A 22,245-nucleotide genomic window follows, 5' to 3' on the forward strand; every position below is an offset into this window, starting at 1 on the left:
TTTTCTGCTGTACACGCTATTCAGTGTCGTCTCTGCTTTACGGGTTCTGCTGTACACGCTATTCAGTGTCGTCTCTGCTATACGGGTTCTGCTGTATACACTATTCAGTGTCTGCTCTGCTATACGGGTTCTGCTGTACATGCTATTCAGTGTCGGCTCTCTGCTATACGGGTTCTGCTGTACACTCTATTCAGTGTCGGTTCTGCTGTACACTCTATTCAGTGTCGGTTCTGCTATACGGGTTCTGCTCTAGATGCTATTCAGTGTCGGCTCCCTGCTATACGGGTCGGTTCTGCTGTACACTCTATTCAGTGTCGGTTCTGCTGTACACTATTCAGTGTCGGCTCTGCTATACAGGTTCTGCTGTAGACGCTATTCAGTGTCTGCTCTGCTATACGGGTTCTGCTGTAGACGCTATTCAGTGTCGGCTCTCTGCTATACGGGTTCTGCTCTAGATGCTATTCAGTGTCTGCTCTGCTATACGGGTTCTGCTGTACACGCTATTCAGTGTCGGCTCTCTGCTATACGTGTTCTGCTGTACACTCTATTCAGTGTCTGCTCTCTGCTATACGTGTTCTGCTGTACACTATTCAGTGTCGGCTCTGCTATACAGGTTCTGCTGTACACGCTATTCAGTGTCTGCTCTCTGCTATACGTGTTCTGCTGTACACTCTATTCAGTGTCGGCTCTGCTATACAGGTTCTGCTGTACACGCTATTCAGTGTCGGCTCTCTGCTATACGGGTTCTGTTGTACATGCTATTCAGTGTCGGCTCCCTGCTATACGGGTTCTGTTGTACATGCTATTCAGTGTCGGCTCCCTGCTATACGGGTTCTGTTGTACATGCTATTCAGTGTCGGCTCTCTGCTATACGGGTTCTGCTCTAGATGCTATTCAGTGTCGGCTCCCTGCTATACGGGTCGGTTCTGCTGTACACTCTATTTAGTGTCGGTTCTGCTGTACATGCTATTCAGTGTCGGCTCTGTTATACAGGTTCTGCTGTAGACGCTATTCAGTGTCGGCTCCCTGCTATACGGGTTCTGCTGTACACGCTATTCAGTGTTGGCTCTCTGCTATACGGGTTCTGCTGTAGACGCTATTCAGTGTCGGCTCTCTGCTATACGGGTTCTGCTCTAGATGCTATTCAGTGTCGGCTCTGCTATACGGGTTCTGCTGTACACGCTATTCAGTGTCGGCTCTGCTATTCAGACTCTGTAGCACATGTTGTGTCTGTAGTACATGTGCAAGTTTCACAGTTTCGACTCTGCTATACATGCTGGGCAACATCGCCTCAGCTATGCGGCAGGAAGTTGTCTGAGGGATGACGGCGTTTTGCACTGGGGAGTTTCGAATGAGGAAGTTGCGGCTGACGACTAAAGGAGTTACGGCGGGACGGAGTTACGGCTGACTATGTCCTAAAATGGATGTGTACTGCCGAATGCAACTCCAACGCGCATGCGGAACTCGTGTCTCGCAGTTTACTGCCATTTTGCAGTAAACTATTTTACTTTCTCAACGATTTACTCCAGAATATTTGAATTGCGAACTAAAAGAACGCTTCACAATTCCCAGTGTGATGTGTGACAAAATATGTGGAAACATAGCCACAGGGTTCAAAATACTTGGCAAAAAAGCAGTGTTTCCCAACCTGGGTGCCACCAGCTGTTGCAAAACTACAACATTCAGCATGCCCGGACAGCCTTTGGCTGTCCGGGCATGCTGAATGTTGTGGTTTTGCAACAGCTGGAGGCACCGTTATTGGGAAACACTGGTGTAAAGTAATATTCTAGAAAAGGATAGCGATGTGGTGGGGCCGAAACTGTGCACCTGAGTGTGTGTGTGTGTATATATATATATATATATATAAATAAAACTCTCTCTCTACATATATATATATATTTACGCGTATGTATTATATCGTTTGTGTATAGAAGTGTACGGAAATGTAACCGGCCCGGTGTATGAACGCACGGCCAGTACCGCAATGTGTGAGCTGACCCTGCCCTGCTGACGTCACCCGCACACCCTCGTGCTGCTGTTGTTGATCACACTGTTTCAGGCTTTTGACTGTCCGAAGCTTTATTGACAAGTGACAGGCTGGAATGTGGCCCTGTGCGCGAGGCGGGGGAAGAAGCGCCGGGCTCCCCGCAGGTCTCCTCCAGCGCAGCTATGCATGGTTCCGGGCATTGCTCCCGGCGGCCTCCGCGCCGCGCTGTGTGACGGGTCATGTGTTCGCCGGGCACGTCTGCTGAGCGGAGCCGGTAGCCTCCCGGGGGATACCGGTTCTGGATGACTTACACGGCAGCTGCCGCATCGCTTTCTTCCCTGCAGAGAGCGGCTACGTGTCCGTGCGGCCGGCCGGGATGTCTGTGTGTATGCGGCGCCTGATCACCAGCACTCGGGGCTTTCTGTGGTCGGACATGGAGACCCGTGCGCTGCTGGACATCTGGGGGGAGGCGGACGTGCAGTCGGCCCTGGACGGCAATTTCCGCAACAGCCATGTGTACCGGGACGTGGCCGGCAGGCTGAGCGAGCTGGGCTTCGAGCGCACCCCGGAGCAGTGCCGCATCCGCATCAAGGGCCTGAAGCGCCAATACTACCAGGCCCGGGAGGGCTTCAAGAAGAACGGGCACGCCCGCAAGATCTGCCGCTACTACGATGAGATGGACCGCATCCTGAGCACACGGCCCGCACCGGCCACCAGCGCCGAGCCTCCCGGTATCCTGCTTCTCCGCCCCGAGCCCCCCTGCCGAGAAGAGCCACCTGCACACCCGAGGGACGACGATCAGGATGTGGAGGACGAGGAAGAAGAGCCCACCGGGGAGGGGGGGCCCGAGTCTTCACAGGACAACCTCACCGAGGACTCGGGGGAAGGATCGTCCTGCTACACCGAGCACCCCATCAAGGTGGAGGACGGCCCCAGCTTCGCCATCCCGCTGCCCCCCGAGGAAGGTGAGAGCCACACCCCCTGACAGCTGTCACCATGGGAACCGCACAGCTGTCACCAGCATGGAGAGGCCTCAGGGACAGTGATGATACCTGTAGGGAAGGGTAGTGACAGGGATCTTACACTAATGCCATCCAGTGGTTGCCCATTGTAACTACACATCCAGTAACCAGATGAGCATGTGGCTGCACCCTGCTGGGCATGCACTTAACCCTCTATGGCACACAAGGAGCTGCTCACTTGTCACTATCATGGTGTCCTGTCTGTCAGTCACCTGATCATAATCTGACCTGTGTGTATATATCTATATATCTCTCTGCACAGAAACAATTGTGGGTTCAGCTGTTAAAGGATAATCTCTCCCCCTTAGAGTTACACATAGCTGGTCCGATCTTCTTCATAATGTCCATATTATAAAGATATAACTAGTGATTTGCTTTACAGCTACAAGCATTTATAGGGAGCAGATCAGCACCCGTACAAAAGGGCACACGGGGAGATTTATCAAAACCTGTTCATAGGAAAGTTGGCCAGATGCCCTTAGCGACCAATCGCATTGCTTCTTTCATTTCTCAGAGCCTTTTTCAAAATGGGAGAAGTTATCTGGTTGCTATGGGCAACTTTTCCTATGCACATGTTTTGATAAATGTCGCCCCACTGTATGTAAATAACACCAAATCCTAAATGCGGGTGCTCGTGGTGCCATTCAGAAAGCATATTTCTATAAGCAAGTATTTGCTAACATAATCCTGTTAAATCACTTTATGATGTACAGTTATATAGCTTTTTAGTAAACTTTTTGTTTCAGTCCTGTGCTGTATTCACTGTTAGGGTAGGGTCACACGTAAGGGATCCGCAACGTATTTTAGGCTGTGGATCCGCCAATTACCAACCCTAGAGTGAGAACTGTGCCCATTTGTCTGCTCTTAGCAGCAATCCACCGCTACAAGCGCACTCACCGGGATCTGCGTGACTCATGCAGCATTTTTTTTGCAGCAATTGCCCCATAACCTCTGAGGAAGTCACATCCATGGCAAAACATGCAGCACAAGCACTGTTGTTGAGGCAAACACTGCAGGTGTGCTCTGAGTTAGGGTACGTTCCCACACGGCGTATTTTGCTGCTGCGTATTTTCCTACCCATTGACTTCAACAGAGAAAATAAAATACGCAGCAGCAAATACGCAGCAAATACGCCGTGTGGGAATGTACCCTTAAAGAGGTATTCCGGGCAAAAACATTTTATCCCCTGTCCAAAGGATAGGGGATAAGATTTCTGATCACGGGGTGCCCGCAGGAACCGCATTCTATGCGGGTGCTGAATCTCCAGTTTCGGAAACCTTTGGGTTCCCGGGACTGGGGAGGTGACATCACGCCACGCCCCCTCCATTCATGTCTATGGGAGGGGGCGTGACGTCATGTCCCCAGTCCCGGAAACCCAGAGGTTTCCGAAACTGGAGATTCAGCACCCTCATAGAATGCGGGTGCTGCAGGGAGATCGCAGAGGTATCAGCAGCGGGCCCCCCCGCGATCAGACATCTTATCCCTATCCTTTGGATAGGCGATAAAATGTTTTAGCCCGGAATACCCCTTTTAAAACAAAATGCTGCATGGTGCAGCCATTTCATGTGATATAAGTGTGAGAATGCGCTGGGTTTTTAAATCCCACCTTTTACTAAGCTCGCTATCACTATATTATACGATTACTAATAAAAGTTTTAGCTATTATAGTGCGTGATAAAAAGTGGACTATTTACTCAGCCGTTTGAGTTGATGCACAAAGGATAGAGTTGTGACCTGTAGCACTGATGTTGAGTGATATTGAACTGAAACGCAAAGTATATTAGAAAGTCACATAACTGTACATAATTAACTTTTTCTCTGTAAACATATGCTGTGTTCCTTGGGGGGGGGGGGGGGGGTCTGGTCTCTGGGAACTCCTATGATCCTGATATTGGAAGTGCCCAGACATTTATGATATATCTAGTGAGACACCCCTCTTACATCTGGACCACCTTATTAAATAGGATTCCTCAGTGGGCTGACCCCATCTTTAGACTATGTTCACACGTCGGAATTTCCATGCTGAGTTCCGCTAGGCATTCTGCTGCAGCAAAGTCCTGTTGAATTCAACGGAATTCTGCCACGGAAATTCAGATTTCTGTGTCCGCAGGAAGAATAACCCTGTTTATTCTCTCTACAGACTCTGCACATAAGATGGTGCATTCCTATGCGTTCCTAGTGCCCGCATATTATGCCAGCGCCTGCAGTTTCTGGAAAGTCTGCATGGAGATTTTCTGTGCGGACATTCCAAAGTGTGAACAAAGCATTAAGAAACAAGCTGGTGGATGCTACTGCTTTTCTAGTCCCCCCCCCATGTGTCATGGATTATGATTTACGTGATTGTTAAATCTGTCAGCCAAATGGGATGGTATATTTACATCCTGCCCCATAACGTTTAGTGCCAACCCAAATATCAGCTGGCTTGTTTGTTAGGGCATCTATCGATATTCACCCAAGTCATGTGAGATTTCTGGAGGTGTCACAATACATCCTCTGTTTTAGCAGTGCTTATTAGTATTGTAAAATATTATAATAAATGAGGCTGGATAACTGTAATGAACAGGTTGGTTACCGGCTATAAAGCAGTAGGGGGCTCCTTAATAGAGAAGAGACAGGCAAAGGCAAGAATAAAGAGCCATAAATTCACACTGAGCTGAGATCCCAAACACGTGACATGTTCCCGGGCTCCAGATCTCCATGTGCCACTGGAATGCCCCAAATTACAGTCACATCTACTGAAGTGTAAATGAAACCGAAAAGATTCTGATCTCTTTATTTCACCTACTTTCTGTCATATGCAAATATTGTAGCATAAATAAACCATGTCTAACTTCCTTCCCACCTCAGGTTATAAATCTGTTCATGCTAAGACAAACCCACCTCAGGTACCTCAGCTTAAAAAGTCTAAGAAGCGCCACTTAGGCTTCTGTGTGGACAAGATGATGGAGCGTTTCCTTCAGCAGAGTGTGAGTGCGGAGGAGAGGTTCTACAAATATGAGGAACAGCGGCTACAGATTGAAGACAAGCGGAGAGAAGCTGAGCACAGTCGGGAAATCCAAATGTTACAAATGCTGGGACAGTTACTAAATGGCATCTCCTCCACCTCTCAGATGGGAGGGCATGGCCGTGTCAGCAGCCCCATGCGAGGCAATGGCCGGACGTATGGGGACACAATGCACTTTACTTCTGCTTCAACGTTTTCTCCTCCAATAGGTATAACTAGTCAAAAATAATTATTTCATTATGTCGCTCGCTGGCTGTAGGGTCTAACATATGTACATTTTAGCCATAATATAAGGTCCCTTTCACACCGCTGTTGTCACATGGTAGTGTGACTGCTGTCAGGGCCGCCGGGAGAATAGTGGGAGAAAAAAAATGCTGCTTCTGCTGTCTTTTTCTCCCGCTACTCCCACTGAAAAACAGCGGTGCTGGACAGACCCCATTGACTATAATGGGGTTCATCGGGACCGTCTGTTGCCCATTGCACCCGTCAAAATAATGGCTATAAACTTTTTTTTAAAAAAGAAAAAAGTTTAACGGCCATTCTCAACGCGGCGCAACGGCAGTGTGAAAGAAGCCTTAGTTGGTCACATGTTAAGTTCTGTTTCACAGTTTAAATTTTCTTCCAAAATCTTTGAAATCCGTTCATCGAGGAGAGAATTATGTTAGATATAGGGCAACTATTTAAGTATGCCGTGACTGAAACCATACAAATCCAAAATCAGCTTGAGCCATGGATACCTTTTTGAATGCATGTTATTGCATTACATTTTTGTATTTTTGTTAATATAATTCTGGGGTAACGCATTTTTTTTCTCTGTTCCCCTCCCCCCATCCACATTTTTACCATGCAGTAAAAATACCGTATTTTCTGGCGTATAAGACTACTTTTTTACCAGGAAAATGTTTTAAAAAGTCGGGGTTCGTCTTATAAACCAGGTGTCATCTTATAGGGCTGGTGCTGCAGTCGGGGCCGGACGCCTGGGGTATGGATACAGCAGCGGATCCGTGGGGGGGGGGGGGGTGTCAGCAAAGGGGCAATTGCCCCCCCAGATTAATTTCCCCCAACAAGTTTGGGACAACCCTGTGTCCGAAAGATCTTTTCAGGACACAAGGATGTCCCGGTTATCTTTCTGTGACCCCGCGTTAGCTTTACAAACGCAGGTGCCACCATGAGGTAGTGCACGCAGGGACATCACTGATGTACCGTGCGTGTGCCCATAGAAACGGAGCGCGCAGCTAGGAGGAGGACGCGCGCGCATGGTAAGTTACCAGCGGCACGTCATCTGCGGTGCTCTGACCATCGCTCCTCCGGTCCCAGGACCTACTGCCAGCCTAATGTGGAGGGGGGGGGGGGGGGGAACTATACTGCCAGCCTAATGTGGAGGGGGGGGGGGGAACTATACTGCCAGCCTAATGTGGAGGGGGGGGGGGGGAACTATACTGCCAGCCTAATGTGGAGGGGGGGGGGGGGAACTATACTGCCAGCCTAATGTGGAGGGGGGGGGGGGGGGAACTATACTGCCAGCCTAATGTGGAGGGGGGGGGGGAACTATACTGCCAGCCTAATGTGGAGGGGGGGGGGGAACTATACTGCCAGCCTAATGTGGAGGGGGGGGGAAACTATACTGCCAGCCTAATGTGGAGGTGGGGGGGGGGGGGGAACAATACTGCCAGCCTAATGTGGAGGGGGGGGGGGAACTATACTGCCAGCCTAATGTGGAGGGGGGGGGGAACTATACTGCCAGCCTAATGTGGAGGGGGGGGGGGAAACTATACTGCCAGCCTAATGTGGAGGGGGGGGGAAACTATACTGCCAGCCTAATGTGGAGGGGGGGGGGGGGGGGGAACTATACTGCCAGCCTAATGTGGAGGGGGGGGGGGGGGAACTATACTGCCAGCCTAATGTGGAGGGGGGGGGGGGGAACTATACTGCCAGCCTAATGTGGAGGGGGGGGGGGGAACTATACTGCCAGCCTAATGTGGAGGGGGGGGGAACTATACTGCCAGCCTAATGTGGAGGGGGGGGGGGAAACTATACTGCCAGCCTAATGTGGAGGGGGGGGGGGAAACTATACTGCCAGCCTAATGTGGAGGGGGGGGGGGGGGAACTATACTGCCAGCCTAATGTGGAGGGGGGGGGGGGAACTATACTGCCAGCCTAATGTGGAGGGGGGGGGGGGACTATACTGCCAGCCTAATGTGGAGGGGGGGGGGGGACTATACTGCCAGCCTAATGTGGAGGGGGGGGGGGAAACTATACTGCCAGCCTAATGTGGAGGGGGGGGGGGGGGAACTATACTGCCAGCCTAATGTGGAGGGGGGGGGGGGAACTATACTGCCAGCCTAATGTGGAGGGGGGGGGGGGGGGGAACTATACTGCCAGCCTAATGTGGGGGGGAAAGATACTGCCAGCCTAATGTGGGGGGGAAAGATACTGCCAGCCTAATGTGGGGGGGAAAGATACTGCCAGCCTAATGTGGGGGGGAAAGATACTGCCAGCCTAATGTGGGGGGGAAAGATACTGCCAGCCTAATGTGGAGGGGGGGACGACGATACTGCCAGCCTAATGTGGAGGGGGGGACGACGACGATACTGCCAGCCTAATGTGGAGGGGGGGACAATACTGCCAGCCTAATGTGGGGTGGGGGGAACGATACTGCCAGCCTAATGTGTGGGGGGGGGAACGATACTGCCAGCCTAATGTGGGGGGGGGGGGGGGGGGGAGACTATACTGCCAGCCTAATGTGGGGTGGATGGGACTATATTGCCAGCCTAATGTGGAGGGGGGGGGGAACTATACTGCCAGCCTAATGTGGAGGGGGGGGGGGAAACTATACTGCCAGCCTAATGTGGGGGGGAAAGATACTGCCAGCCTAATGTGGGGGGGACGATACTGCCAGCCTAATGTGGGGGGGGACGGACGATACTGCCAGCCTCATGTGTGGGGGGGGGGGGGAACGATACTGCCAGCCTAATGTGGGGGGGGGGGGGGGACGATACTGCCAGCCTAATGTGGGGGGTGAGACTAAGCTGCCAGCCTAATGTGGGGTGGACGGGACTATATTGCCAGCCTAATGTGGGGGGGGGGGGGAACTATACTGCCAGCCTAATGTGGGGGGATCTATACTGCCAGTCTAATGTGGGGGGGATGGGACTATATTGCCAGCCTAACGTGGGGGGGGGGGGGGGGAACTATACTCCCAGCCTAATGTGGGGGTGGGGGACTATACTCCCAGCCTAATATTGGGGGGGGAACTATACTGCCAGCCTAATTTTGGGGGGGGGAACTATACTGCCAGCCTAATGTTGGGGGGGAGGGGGGGGAGAACTATACTGCCAGCCTAATGTTGGGGGAGAGAACTATACTGCCAGCCTAATGGGGGGGAACTATACTGCCAGCCTAGTTACATAGTTAGTACGGTCGAAAAAAGACATACGTCCATCAAGTTCAACCAGGGAACAATGCTGGGTACTCCACTGCCCATTTTGGTGGGGGTTGTGCCGTCACAGCCACTCCCCTTGTGATGTCACGCCACACCTCCTCTATGCAAGTCTATTGGAGGGGGCATGTCGACCACTACACAATACTGATACTCTAAAAAAAAATTAAATTAAAAAGCAATTAAAAAAATTTGGAAAAGTTCTGAATTTTTTTTATATTAGTAAAACATGACAGAAACTATACCAATCTGGTATTGCTGTAATCAGGTGACCTAAAGTATCAAAACAACATGTTATCTCAACCACAAGGTAAATGGCGTAGAAAAGAAAACCACCAAATTTGCAAAATTATCTTTTACTATTCCAATTTCACTTCACCGATTTTATATATTTATTTATATTAATTTTTTTGGGTTCGGAGAATGTTATTGAAAAACTAAAAGGTATCATCATAGTAGTTAGTTATGGCTATTGTAGGGCGAGGAGGGAAAAATGAGTGTAAAAGCGAAAATTGGTCGTCATGAGGGACAAGTAGATTTTGCTCCATTTTAGTCCATTTTTTACATTTCCAAACCCCTTTGTTTTGTGCAGCCCCCAATTTTACTGTGTCATGACATCACTTATTTTACCACCAGATCTACAGTCAAACAAGAAAAAAAATATTTCTGGGGAGAAATTGAAAAAAAAAAGTGTTTCTATGCAGTTTCTACGCAGTGTACTTTTCAGTAGCATTGATACATTATCTATTTGGTTACATGATACCAAATTTTTCAGTTTTAATTTACTACCTAAAAATTCTGGGGGAGATTTATCAAAACCTGTGCAGAGAAAAAGTGCAGTTGCCCCTAGCAACCTATCAGATTGTTTCTTTAATTTTTAAAAGGCCTCAAACTAAAAGCAAACTGGTTGCTATGGGCAACTGCTCCATTTTTCCTGGGCACATTTTGATAAATCTCCGCTATATATATATATATATATATATATATATATATATATATATAATATAAATTTTTTTTATTTTTTAAATATATATATATCAGTATGCGTTAAATGCCTCTTCTGACCCCTATAACTTAGTTTTCCATATATGGGGTTGTATAGGGGCTTATTTTTTGTGCCGTGATCTATATATTTTTTTATTGGTAAACTTTTTGTTTTGATGGGACTTTTTGATCACTTTGTTTTATTTTTTTTCTGCTACATAAGATGACAAAAAATCAGCAATTCTGGACTTTGGTATATATATATTTTTCTTATGTTCACATCATTGACCGTGCGGTGTCCTTAAAGGAAAACTCCGGGATGTAACAACTTATCCCCTATCCTAGGAATAGGGGATAAGTGTCAGATCGTGGGAGGTCTGACTGCTGGGCCCCTCCCCGCAATCTCCTACACAGTGCCTCGGCTCTCTGCATGAAAGGAGCCGTTTCGACCACAGCACAAAGCTGCGGCCGACATGCCCCCTCCATGCAGCTCTATGGCAGAACCGGAGATTGCCGAGAGCAGCGCTCTGGCTCTCCCATAGAGCTGCATGGAGGGGGCATGTCGGCCGCCACTTCATGAGGTGGTCGATACTCCCCATTCCTGCTGAGAGCCGGGGCGCTGTGCAGTAGATCGCAGAGGGGCCCAGCAGTCAGTCCTTCCACGATTTCACACTTATTCCCTATCCTTAGGGATAAGTTGTAATGTCCTGGAGTTCTCCTTTAACGTTATATTGGTTTGGACATTTATGCACGTGGCGTTACCAAATATGTTTGTTTTTGTTAACTTTTATTTGAAAAAGGGGGGTGATTTAAACTGTTATTTGGGGAAGGGGCTTTTTTCCAATTATTGCCTTAATTTTGTTTCCCTTTTTTTTTCTCCCCATTGGGTAGTGTTTTCCACAGTGCCCACTATAGCTGTGCTATAGGCTCCTATGGCACAGCATTGATCAGTGTATAGAAGTAAACAATTACATCTGTGTGTCTCCAGCTGTTACAAAACAACTCCCAACAAGCCCTACGGCCATTGGCTGTCTGGGCATGCTGGGAGTTGTAGTTTTTCAACAATTGGAGGCACACTGTGGAAAACACTGCCCTATGGGGACAAAAAATATTAATGGAAATACATTTGTAAAAAATAAAAAGGCAATAAATGAAAAAAAAAAAAGGTGCTCCTCCTAAATAAAAGTTTATATCTCCCCCCCCCCCCCTTTTCTTTCAAATAAAATAAAGTTAACAAAAATAAACATATTTGGTAACGCCATGTGCATAAATGTCCAAATTATTAAATTCAATGTTAATGAAACCGCACGGTCAATGGCATAAATGTAAAAAAAATATAACGGCCAGAATTACAGATTTTTGTTCACTTAATGTAGCAGAAAAAAAAGGGATCCAAAAAGTCCAATAAAAAGAAAAATGGTACCGATAAAAAAATACAGATCACAGTGCAAAAAATTTGCCCCTATACAACCCCATATATGGTAAAAAATAAGAATGTTATAGGGGTCGGAAGAGAACACTTAAAGCATACTGATTAAGGTGGAGATTTATCAAATCTTGCTGATAAATGGAGTAGTTGCCCATAGCAACCAATCAGGTGTGTACTAGGGATCGACCGATTATCGGTATGGCCGATATTATCGGCCGATAATCACGATTTTGGGCATTATTGGTATCGGCAATTACCTTGCCGATAAGCCGATAATGCCCCGCCCCCTGCACCGCCCCCCCCCCCGACCCACCGCGTCGCACCCCCCACCGTAGTGCTGGGCGGTATACCGGTATGGATTTTTGCCCATACCGCTATACCGGTCGGGCACATACCGCTATACCGGTCGGGCCCCTCCCCCACCCTCCGAGTCAATAAAATAAATAAATAAACTTACCCGTAATGGGGGTGGTCCGGGCCATCCATCCTTCCTTCCTGTAGTGTCCGGCGCCTTTCCGGATGGAGGGTGACCCGGTACGGGCTGTCCTTCTCCGGGGGTCTTCTTCTCCATTCCGGGCAGGCTCCGGCTTAGTACGCTGCATAGACGCCGCTACGCCGTGACGTCAGGTGCGTCACTGCGCAGCGGCATCTATGCAGCGTACTAGGCTGGAGCCTGCCCAGAGTGGAGAAGATAACCCCCGGAGAATAAGGACAGCCCGGACCGGTTCACCCTCCACCCGGAATGCCGCCGGACACTACAGGAAGGAAGGATGGATGGCCTGGACCACCCTGACAGGTAGGGGAGAGAAGCGGGTGGTGGCGGCGGTGGCCTTTGGCACCGCAAAAGCCCCTGCAGTACATTGATTTAAAGTGCCCGCTTTAAATCAATGACCTGCAGCGGTGTCAAGTGGGGGAAAAATAGCCGATAACTTATACCGGAATATCGGTATAAGTTATCGGCTATCGGCCCTAACCTCCACCAATTATTGTTATCGGTATCGGCCCTAAAAAAACGATATCGGTCTATCCCTAGCACTGTGTACCCCTATAGTGTGGCCTGGAGTCAATGTATGGTGAGTGGCAGTGCTGTTGCTCCAAGTCCGGCCAGTACCTTCTATGTGTTCCTTTTGTTACCTTCAAGTACATCAGTAACTAAAAAATTCTGATAATACAATTTTACAAAAACTATATTGAAAGAAAAGTGGGCAGGCAATGCTTTTTCGGTTTTGGGTTTCGGCCAAGCACGGCCTAAATTTTCCCTTTTCTCGGTGCAAAGTTTATGGCAGCGTCTAAAATGGCGAAAACCTTCTTCGGTAGCTCACTGGAGCTGATCGGGAAACCCGCAGTTCCCTACCTTCCTCCGACTCATCCGATCAGTGCTCCAATAATGCAGGCAGCCTCACACGCCTCACGTTGCATCCCTAATATGTATGTGTGTAAATTTATATCTTGGAGCCAGTATAAGAGTGGTCCCTGTGGTAAAAAGACCAGAGAATAATGTATGTAACAATATCCAGACAACATTTATTGTTCATGTTGTGGAAAATATCATTTAGTGTTTGTCCCTCCCCCGACAACCATTCTGATTATGATAAAAATGATTGTATGACAAGAATATCTCAACGTCTTTGGCTTTACACAGCACTTAGCGGTTAGGTCACATGTCTAAAAGTAGAGATGAAGCAGTCAGATTCCAAGTTACGTCAATCCATTAATTTTTTTTAAAGGTACAGTACAGTACAGTACAGTACTAACTGCAAATCAAGGTATAAGGAATAACTAACTCTAGATAATCTGATAAATAGCGCAGCTTTTTCTAAAATATATAAACCATCCTGTTTGTGCTGATTGGAGCGGTTTCTAACTTGGTGCCTTCATTTAGTGTGTTATGTCAGTGAAGCATGGCATCTGTCAGGAAGATTCACCCTAAGGGTGCGTTTACACTACGGAATTCCCGTGGAAATTCCACGAGCGGAATTCCGCAGTGTGAACTTACCATTAGTGTGAATGGGTCTCCACGAGACCCGTTCACACTGCGGAATTTCAGCGGCGGACAATTTCCACCACTGAAATTGTTCCGCCAAAGAAAGAACATGTTCATTCTTTGCACGGATTCTGCGAGCACTGCATAGCCATCAATGGTGAAGGCTCAGTGCCCCGCGGCCCTAGCACTGAAGTATCTTCGGCGGCGGCTGCCAGGTGGAATCCCCACTCGCGGAGATTCCGCAGTGTGAACGCACCCTAAAGTGTATGCATAAATCATTGCACTATGGTCCCTTAAGTGACAAAATGTATTGGTTCCAGGACGACCATTGTATGTTGAAACCATTGCATTTTGAGATCATAACTCTATGGAAACCTGGTAATCGGTTCGGAAGCCCCAATATGTCATCTAAAATAAGAAAAAGTGAGGGAAAAAGAATAATAAGTAGTTAACTAATAGAGATAAAGCAAATCCTTACATATAAAGTAAGAAAGAGCTGCTGGGAGCTGTAAATCACTGTCTATGTAGAGGACAGGAGCTTCTTCAGGGTCCTGTACAGTACACGCAATGTCCTAAAAAGTAAAATGGAGCCACCCTTACTTGGTGTCCAAAGGAGCAGCTAACTGTGGCATAGGTTAAGAGTAGTACAGTGGTCCCTCAACATACGATGGTAATTCATTCCAAACGAGCCATCGTTTGTCGAATCCATCGTATGTTGAGGGATTTGTGCAATGTAAAGTATCGGAAGCTGTACTCACCTGTCCCCGCCGCTCGAGATGGTGTCCCCGCCGCTCCCGATGGTGACCCCGGCCTCCGCTGGGCTCTCCGCTGTCTTCTCCGGTCCTCTGCTGTCTTCTACGGTCCTATTCTGTCTTCCGCAAGGCCTTACTGGGCCTGCGTAGCGACTTCATTACGCCGCTGCGTACGCCATTCCTATTGGATGACGTGCGCAGCAGCGTATTGACGTCATCGGAGAGGGCCGAGAAGACACCGGAAGACCAGCGATGGACCCGGAGGGCACCCCGGAGCATTGTGGAGGGGTAAGTAATACTTACCGCACCACACGGGGAACATTAAGCTGCTATCCGGCAGCAGCTTAAGCATTTGGCGCTGCCGGATAGCACTTAATGCGATAGCCCCGACATAAAAAAGCATTGTATGTTACATACGATGCTGACATGCGATGGCCTCTGAGAGGCCATCGTATGTCGATTTCATCATATGTCGGGGGGGGGACACTGTATAGAACATGTAATACCTCCCTGTACTGTAGTGGGCGCTACCAGACACTTCAGTAATACGGATGTTTTACCAGTGAAATGCCCATTCTGATTGGTCAGTTTTTCTAGGCATTGAATGTTATGATTTCAGGCCCAGAATAAACCACTGTATATTGAAAATATAACCTGGGGCCATTGTAAGTTGAGGGACCACTGTATATGATTATTAATGTTTGGAAAAAATACTAATTTTGCCATTTTTCATGTTTAGTTTTAGAGAGATCCTTCTCTCTGCGTCCTACGCGTCCAGCCAAGGACATGGAGAATATCTTCCAGTTGGTCAGGAACGTCATCCCCCCACTTACCTCTAAAAAGCACAAAGGTCATGATGGGAAGATTGGCGTTGTTGGAGGCTGTCAAGAGTAAGTAATCCTGAACTGTTTGCGGTTATCTTTGTATACAATGGTAAATTACGTTGTAAGGGTAGAGCATACAACCCAAAATATTTCCTGTGCTCATTTTTGCCTTTTTTGGCATGTATTCACACATATTGTATCCTGCGCATATTTGATGCACAGGAATTAAAGCGTGAGATTTCATGCTGCAGATTTCAAAACTGTAAATTAAATGACTGAACACAACATCAAGTCTGCACCGGATACTGTACTTGTGAATACACTTTTAAGGCACAGTATTATAATGTCGTCTTTCTGCTTATACACGAGATCACAGATTATCTTGTAACTCTCTCCAGGAAACTTATGCCTGAGTTTCTAACGTTTCGTATTGGATGACAAATTAAATTTTGTCACTGTTGTCTGAAAATTCTCCTATTTAGCAGAATGGATATACATGCTTGCAAGACTTGAGGCATTTTAAGGGGTAATCCAGAAATAGAAAAACAGAACTAATTTCTTTAAAAAAATTAAAAAAACACACCCAGTCTGTCTCCAGGTTGTGTGTGGTATTACAACTTGGATCCATTCACTTCAATGGAATTGAGCTGCAGAACCACACCCATCTTGGAGACAGACGGGGAGCGTTTAAAAAAAAGAAATTAGCTCTGTTTTTCTATTCCTCGATAACCCTTTAAAGTCCTGGCTAAGACTTGGCCTGTGTTTTAGGGATGCTTCACACTGTGGTGTGCCATTCTTCTGCTCTTACTAGAAATGTATGACTACATTGTCAACTAGGTGTGATTATTTGGGGGGTTTTCCTACACTGTCTGAAACTATCCTATCAGAGTTGGCAGGACCAGAGTAGGGATTCGTCCCAAACTAATTACATCCAGTTGACAATAGTTGACAATATAGTCAGACATTTCTAGTAGGAGCAGAGGTATAGCATAACACAGAGTTTAAAGTTTTTTTTTTTTTTTTTATTAATCTATAGCACAGTGGTCTTCAACCTGCGGACCTCCAGATGTTGCAATACTACAACTCCCAGCATGCCCGGACAGCCATTGGCCACATCTGGAGGACCGCAGGTTGGAAAGCACTGCTATAGGAAATACAAGTCTTTACTAAAACATACAAGTTAGGAGAGGCCACAGTAGATTTTTAACCCCTTAAGGACTGGGCCAATTTTAGTTTTTTCACTTTTATTTATTTTCCTTCTTGCCTTTAAATTTTTCATGTACACACCCATATGAGAGCTTGTTTTTCATGGAACTCGTTGTACTTTGTAATGATTTCCTTAGCATAACGTATGCTCCAAAACTGAAAAAATTTATTCTTTGTGAGGTGAAATTGAAAATGCAATTTCTCTATCGGCTCCATTGGGGGACACAGACCATGGGTGTATGCTGCTGTCTCTAGGAGGTGTGACAGTATGGCAACAAAAAAGTCGGCTCCTCCCAGCAGGATATACCCGCCTCCAGGCCCTGAGCTAATCAGTTTTAGCTTAGTGTCTAAGGAGGTAGACACGGTCTGGAGTTCTCTCCAGACCAGGTCTTATGTTTTATTATTTTCCTAGATTTAGGGATGTGTTATTCCATTTTCTTTCCGGTTTTCAGGTGGGGACTCAGGAACTGCGGCTCACTGTTTCCCCATTGGGATTGAGGGGGCACAGACATTGCGTATATGTGCTGTTCACCCCCTCTCGCCAACGGTCAACGCCTGGGGTTGTACCTCATGAGGTAAGTTTTTCAACTGAGGTGAGTATTTCCCCCTTTTAGGTGTGGACTTGCAGCCTCTGGAGAACCCTAGTTTTTGGCCCACTCTTTATTTTTTCCTGGGCAACCCCTTCATGGTGGTCTGGGGGCTTATTCAAGAGGGACTAGCAACCCTCTCTTAGTTTCAGGTTGGGGGACATATGCAGTGGTGTGAGAACTGTATTCAGGCACCATGGCCAGCTCCCTCCCTCAGCAGCCGCGGCTGCCGACTTCCACTTGCGAGTGCCGGCTTCAGTCTCAGCAGCATCTCGCGCCTGTCTCTCCTTCCCGTCGGCAGCGTGTAAAAGCTGCCGACGGTGTTTTCACCGCTCTCTTCCCATTGCGCTCGCACATGCAACCGCATATGGGATTAGGGCTGAGAGCGGGTGCCATTATCTCTCGGCCACATGTTCTCAGCCAAGGGCTCTGCACTGTCTTAAGCCCTGCCCTCCTGCGAGCCGCGGCTGCGAATTTCACTATTTTTGACTGTGCAGCTTCGGCTGCATATCGCTGTCATCGGCAGTCATGGGCGCCATTATTGTCCGCATGTACTGCGGGCCGTGTACGGACTTAGCTCTGCCCACCAGTGGCCGGCGGGGATTCCTCAGAGCGCGGGGCAGCATGATAGCTTATGGATGAGGTTTCTGCTTCGGCCTCCGACTCAGAGGACCGCATGGATATGCCTGATGTGGTGTACTCATTGGTTTCGGCCATAAGAGACACCTTCCAGTTAAAAGGACCCAGGAACTTCAGACGTAGCTGCAGAAGTCTCCGTTCTTCGTACCCGACCAGCGCTCAAGACTTTCAGCTCTCTCGCTGGAATCCGCCTGGAGGCGTCCTGACAAGAAGTTTCAGGAAACCAAGAAGGTTCAAGCACGGTATTCCCTCGCCAAGGACCTTATTGCTCAGTGGACCTCCTCTCCAACTGTGGATCTACCGGTCTCCTGCCTCTCTAAGGCGACTGTCCTGCCGTTGACTGATATGGTTGCCTTTCAGGATCCAGCGGACAAAAAGGTGGGGACTTTGACAAAATTTGCCTTTTAGACAGCAGGCTCCTCCTTTCTTCCTGCTTTTGCTTCTGCCTGGGTGTCTCCTGCCCTTTCAGTATGGTTTCCCAACTTCGCCAGGTAGTATTCAGGATTCCCCCGGAGGATCTATCTGAACTAGCTCTCCGATGCTCCTCAGCCGGAGTTTTTTTCTGTGTTCTGCTTCCATGCGCTGCCGCTGTGCTACCTTTGCCACAGGCTACCTGGTAGCCCTCCGTCGCTCAATGTGGCTTATAGCCTGAATGCCGACACAGCCTTCAAGAAGGGAGGCGACGGGCGGTAAGAGTTCCTTAATATCTCTGGATAAGGCTCGCAGAACTACTTTCCATCGGAAGTCCTCCTCCTTCCGGTCCTGCAGACCTTTGGTTCCATCAAAGGGTCCAGCCTGGCGCCTTCACGGGTAGAGGGCTCCCCCCTTCCGGACCCATCCCACCCATAGGCCTTCCTCGGCCTGAAGGGTCGCCCCACCCACCGACTTTTTCTTGGGTGGTTGGTCGCCTCTTACTCTTCCGGGATGTTTGGACCACGTACATTCAGGATCCCTTGGTCAGGGACGTGGTAGTCAACAGATACAGGATCGAATTTGCTTCCCTTCCTTGGGATTGTCTTTTTCTTTCCTGGACCCTCTGGTTCCCCTCTCTAGCGAAGGCAGTTCGAGGTGCGCTCCAGCTCTTTTTTTTTTATCCAGGGCGTAATTGTTCCCGTTCCTTCAAGGGAAAGTTCTCAAGGTTTATTCCAACCTCTTTTTTTGTCCCCAAGGAAAGCGTTTCTATTTGCCCAATCTTGGTTCTCGAGTATGTCAGCCAGCATCTTCTGCTTTCCCATTCCTGCTGGCGTCCATGGTTCAAGGGGAGTTTTCGCTCCTCGGTGGACATCAAAGATACCTGCCTCCACGTATCATTGTTTCCCGGTCATCAGCGGTACCTCCGCTTTGCAGTTCCGGACGGTCATTCTTTTGTGGCTCTCCATTTCGGTCTGGCTACTTCTCCGCGGACCCTTTCCAAGTCCTAGCACCTGTGATAGCCCTTTAATACGGACATCAGTTGTTTCCGTGATCCCTGACATGGACGACCTCCTGATCAGAGCTCCAGCCAGGGCCCAGACCTTGGAGAGTCTTGGTCTCAACCTCCAGTCCTTGTCTCACTTCGGTTGGATGGTGTTATCGTGACAAGTCCAACCGCTCTCCTTGGGCTCCAGTTCGACACGGCTCTGCCCGCTTTGGACTCCGCCGAACAATCGTCCGACTCTTTTATCTAGAGTCCGGTGACTTTGGCACCCTGCTCCAGTTTTCCATTTGCTTTTGCATGGATGTCCTGGGTCGGTTGGTGGAGGCCGTGCCAATTGCCCTGCTGATTCTCTTCCGGTGGGACAGGTCTCCATTGGCTCTCGACGGTCTTGTCAGTCCCTTCTATGGTGGCTTCGTTTTCCCCCTGATTTTTCAGGGGTGTTCCTTCCTGCCCCTCCCTGCCTGTCTGTCGGGCTGGGAGGTGTTTTCAGGGACCGGCCGGTCTGGGGCCTGGGTCCCCCGAGAAGCCCTTTTCCCCTTCAACATATTGGGGTCTAGGGAAATTTTTTCTTTGCTTAATTCTTGGGAATTTCCCATCTGGGCGAAACTCAAGTTTCCGGCCATCTCAGCTATCTTCTTTCCGGCCGTCCCTGGGATGTGGTCTTCTCGGTTGGTCCTCAGTCGTCCAAGACGAGTGGTCCCCACATCCGGGGTTGTTTGCAGTGATCTGCAACCCCTGGAGCGCTCCTGGCGTGGACCTCTGCTTGTCCCGCCACAATCGAAGCGTTCCTCTCTCTTGGTCGGGCTTTGCCCTACCTTATCTGTTTAGTGGTCGGGCATTGCCCTACCTTGTCTGTTTTTCCTCCCCTTTCTCTCTTTTCAGGGTTCTGAGGAAACTCATAGTAGGGCATTCCCGCCATTCTCGTGGCCCAGCCGTGGTTTGTCGTCAGACTCCTGAACGACTTTACGCTGCGCCTTCCCTATTGTCCAGACCTCCTAGCTCAGATCTCTTGTGCCACCCTATTTACTGTCTCTGCTTTTGCCGGTGTGGCGGTTGAGACAGCGGTTCTGAGGACCCGCGGTTTCTCTTCCCAAGTGGTTCGCACCATGCTGAGGGCTCACAAGCCTTCCTCTGCAAGACTTACCACCATACCTGGTGGTCTTGTTTCCGTTGGTGTGAAACTCTGCTTTTTTCTCCGGTCGCGGTTTTCCTTCACGACCCCCTTTCCAGTCGGGGCTGGCCCAAGGGTTGGCTTTCAGCTTCCTTAAGGGTCAAGGTTCTGCTTTTCCATTCGACGTCCTCTGACCTTAAATTATCATGTCCGAACGTGGTTCAGGGAGTAGCACAAGCTGCCCCTCCTTATCAGTCCCCTTCTTTTCCCTTGGGACTTACACTTGGTCTTAGGTGCACTGCAAGGCACCCCTTTTGGCCCTCTCAGGGACATTTTTCTTCGCCTCCTTCCCCGGAAGGTGGCATTCCTTATTGCTCTTACCTCTGTTAGGAGGGTGTCAGAGCTGGTAGTTTTCTCCTGCCGTTCTTCCTTCCTGGTTGTATACCAGGACAAGTTGTTTTCCGTCCAGGTCCGTCCTTCTTACCTGAGATGGTTTTTGACTTTTTCATCTCAATGAGAACATCGTCCTACCGTCCTTTTTGTCCGGCTCCTTCTCATCTCTGGAAGCGTTTGTTCCACAACCTGGTTGTGGTGAGGGCTGTTCGGACTTCTCTCCTCAGTCACTCTTTCCTTTTGGCAGTGTGACCCCCTGTTTTGTGTTTCCGGAAGGTTTTTGTATAGGACAACCTGCTTCTACGTCCACCATTTTTCGGTGGATCCGGTCTGCTCTATTTTGGGAGCTTACCGCTGCAAGGGGAAGATCCCACCCTTCAGGGGTTTGGCTCATTCCACCCGTTTTTCAGGGCATCCTGGGCCCTACGCTACGTGGCTTTGGCCTTGCAGTTCTGTAAGGCGTCCGCGTGGTCGTCTTTGTACACTTTCTCAAGGTGCTTCCAGATTCATGCCTTCGCATCGGTTGATACTACTCTGGGCTGTAAGATGTTGCAGACGGCGGTGGTCCAACCGTCCACCTGTCTGATTCCTTACCCACTCAAGGGACGGCTTTGGTACGTCCCACGGTCTGTGTCCCCCAATGGAGCCGATAGAGATAAGGAGATTTTTTATGCTTACCGTAAAATCTTTCTCGAAGGATCCATTGGGGGACACAGCTCCCGCCCTTTTTTTGGGTTTCTCTTTGGTTCTCTGTCCGAGGGTGTGTTCTGTTTTTTTTTTCTTCTGGTTCTCAGACAGTTCGTGTTTTTCCCTTGACCTGTCTGTCTTCTCCTATTGCTCTGGTACTAAAACTGATTAGCTCAGGGCCTGGAGGCGTGTATATCCTGCTGGGAGGAGCCGACTTTTTTGTTGCCATAGTGTCACACCTCCTAGAGACAGCAGCCTACACCCACGGTCTGTGTCCCCCAATGGATCCTTTGAGAAAGAGATTTTACGGTAAGCATAAAAATTCTCCTATTTGCAAAACTGCAGCGCGTGTATGTTTCTTCTTTTATGCCGCTCACAGTGTGGTCAAACTGACATTGTATTTGGATTCTTTAGGTTAGCATGATTACAATACCTAATTTGTATATGTTCTTAAGAGGGTTAATGTATATGTGTAAGAGGGATTGACCGATTATCGGCTTGGCCGATATTATCGGCCAATATTCACGATTTTGAACATTATCGGTATCGGCAATTACCTTGCTTGCCTTGGCTATCAGCCTGAAATGTGTCAGATTATCGGTATCGGCCCTAAAAAATCAATATCTGTTGATCCCTAATGTGTAATACAACTTTCAATGGTTAATAACTGGTGGCCCCCAGCTACTGAAATCAGCCTGCGCCATGTGTCCTTAACGGCCTTATGATGTATAAATACACATCATGGGTCATTAAAGGGTTAAGCTTTTCTTTCTCCATGGT

General features: G+C 48.6%; 1 protein-coding gene across 6 annotated transcripts in view; it reads left to right on the plus strand.

Annotated features, from left to right (window-relative positions):
- The window catches only part of NAXD (NAD(P)HX dehydratase), a 95,571-nt gene that overhangs the window by 60,191 nt on the left and 13,135 nt on the right, over positions 1-22,245 (plus strand). For 3 of the 6 annotated variants that reach the window (XM_056555755.1, XM_056555753.1, XM_056555752.1), the window contains exon 2: positions 15,341-15,491. In XM_056555755.1, coding sequence (XP_056411730.1) covers positions 15,388-15,491 — 104 coding nt within the window. In that variant the 5' untranslated portion in view covers positions 15,341-15,387. Of the gene's footprint in view, positions 1-2,057; positions 2,953-3,001; positions 3,333-5,856; positions 6,223-15,340; positions 15,492-22,245 lie in introns of those variants that run through there. The other 3 variants (XM_056555749.1, XM_056555750.1, XM_056555751.1) reach the window with 3 other exon arrangements.

Source organism: Hyla sarda, chromosome 2, assembly GCF_029499605.1.
Source record: "Hyla sarda isolate aHylSar1 chromosome 2, aHylSar1.hap1, whole genome shotgun sequence".
NCBI classification, from domain to species: Eukaryota; Metazoa; Chordata; class Amphibia; order Anura; family Hylidae; genus Hyla; species Hyla sarda.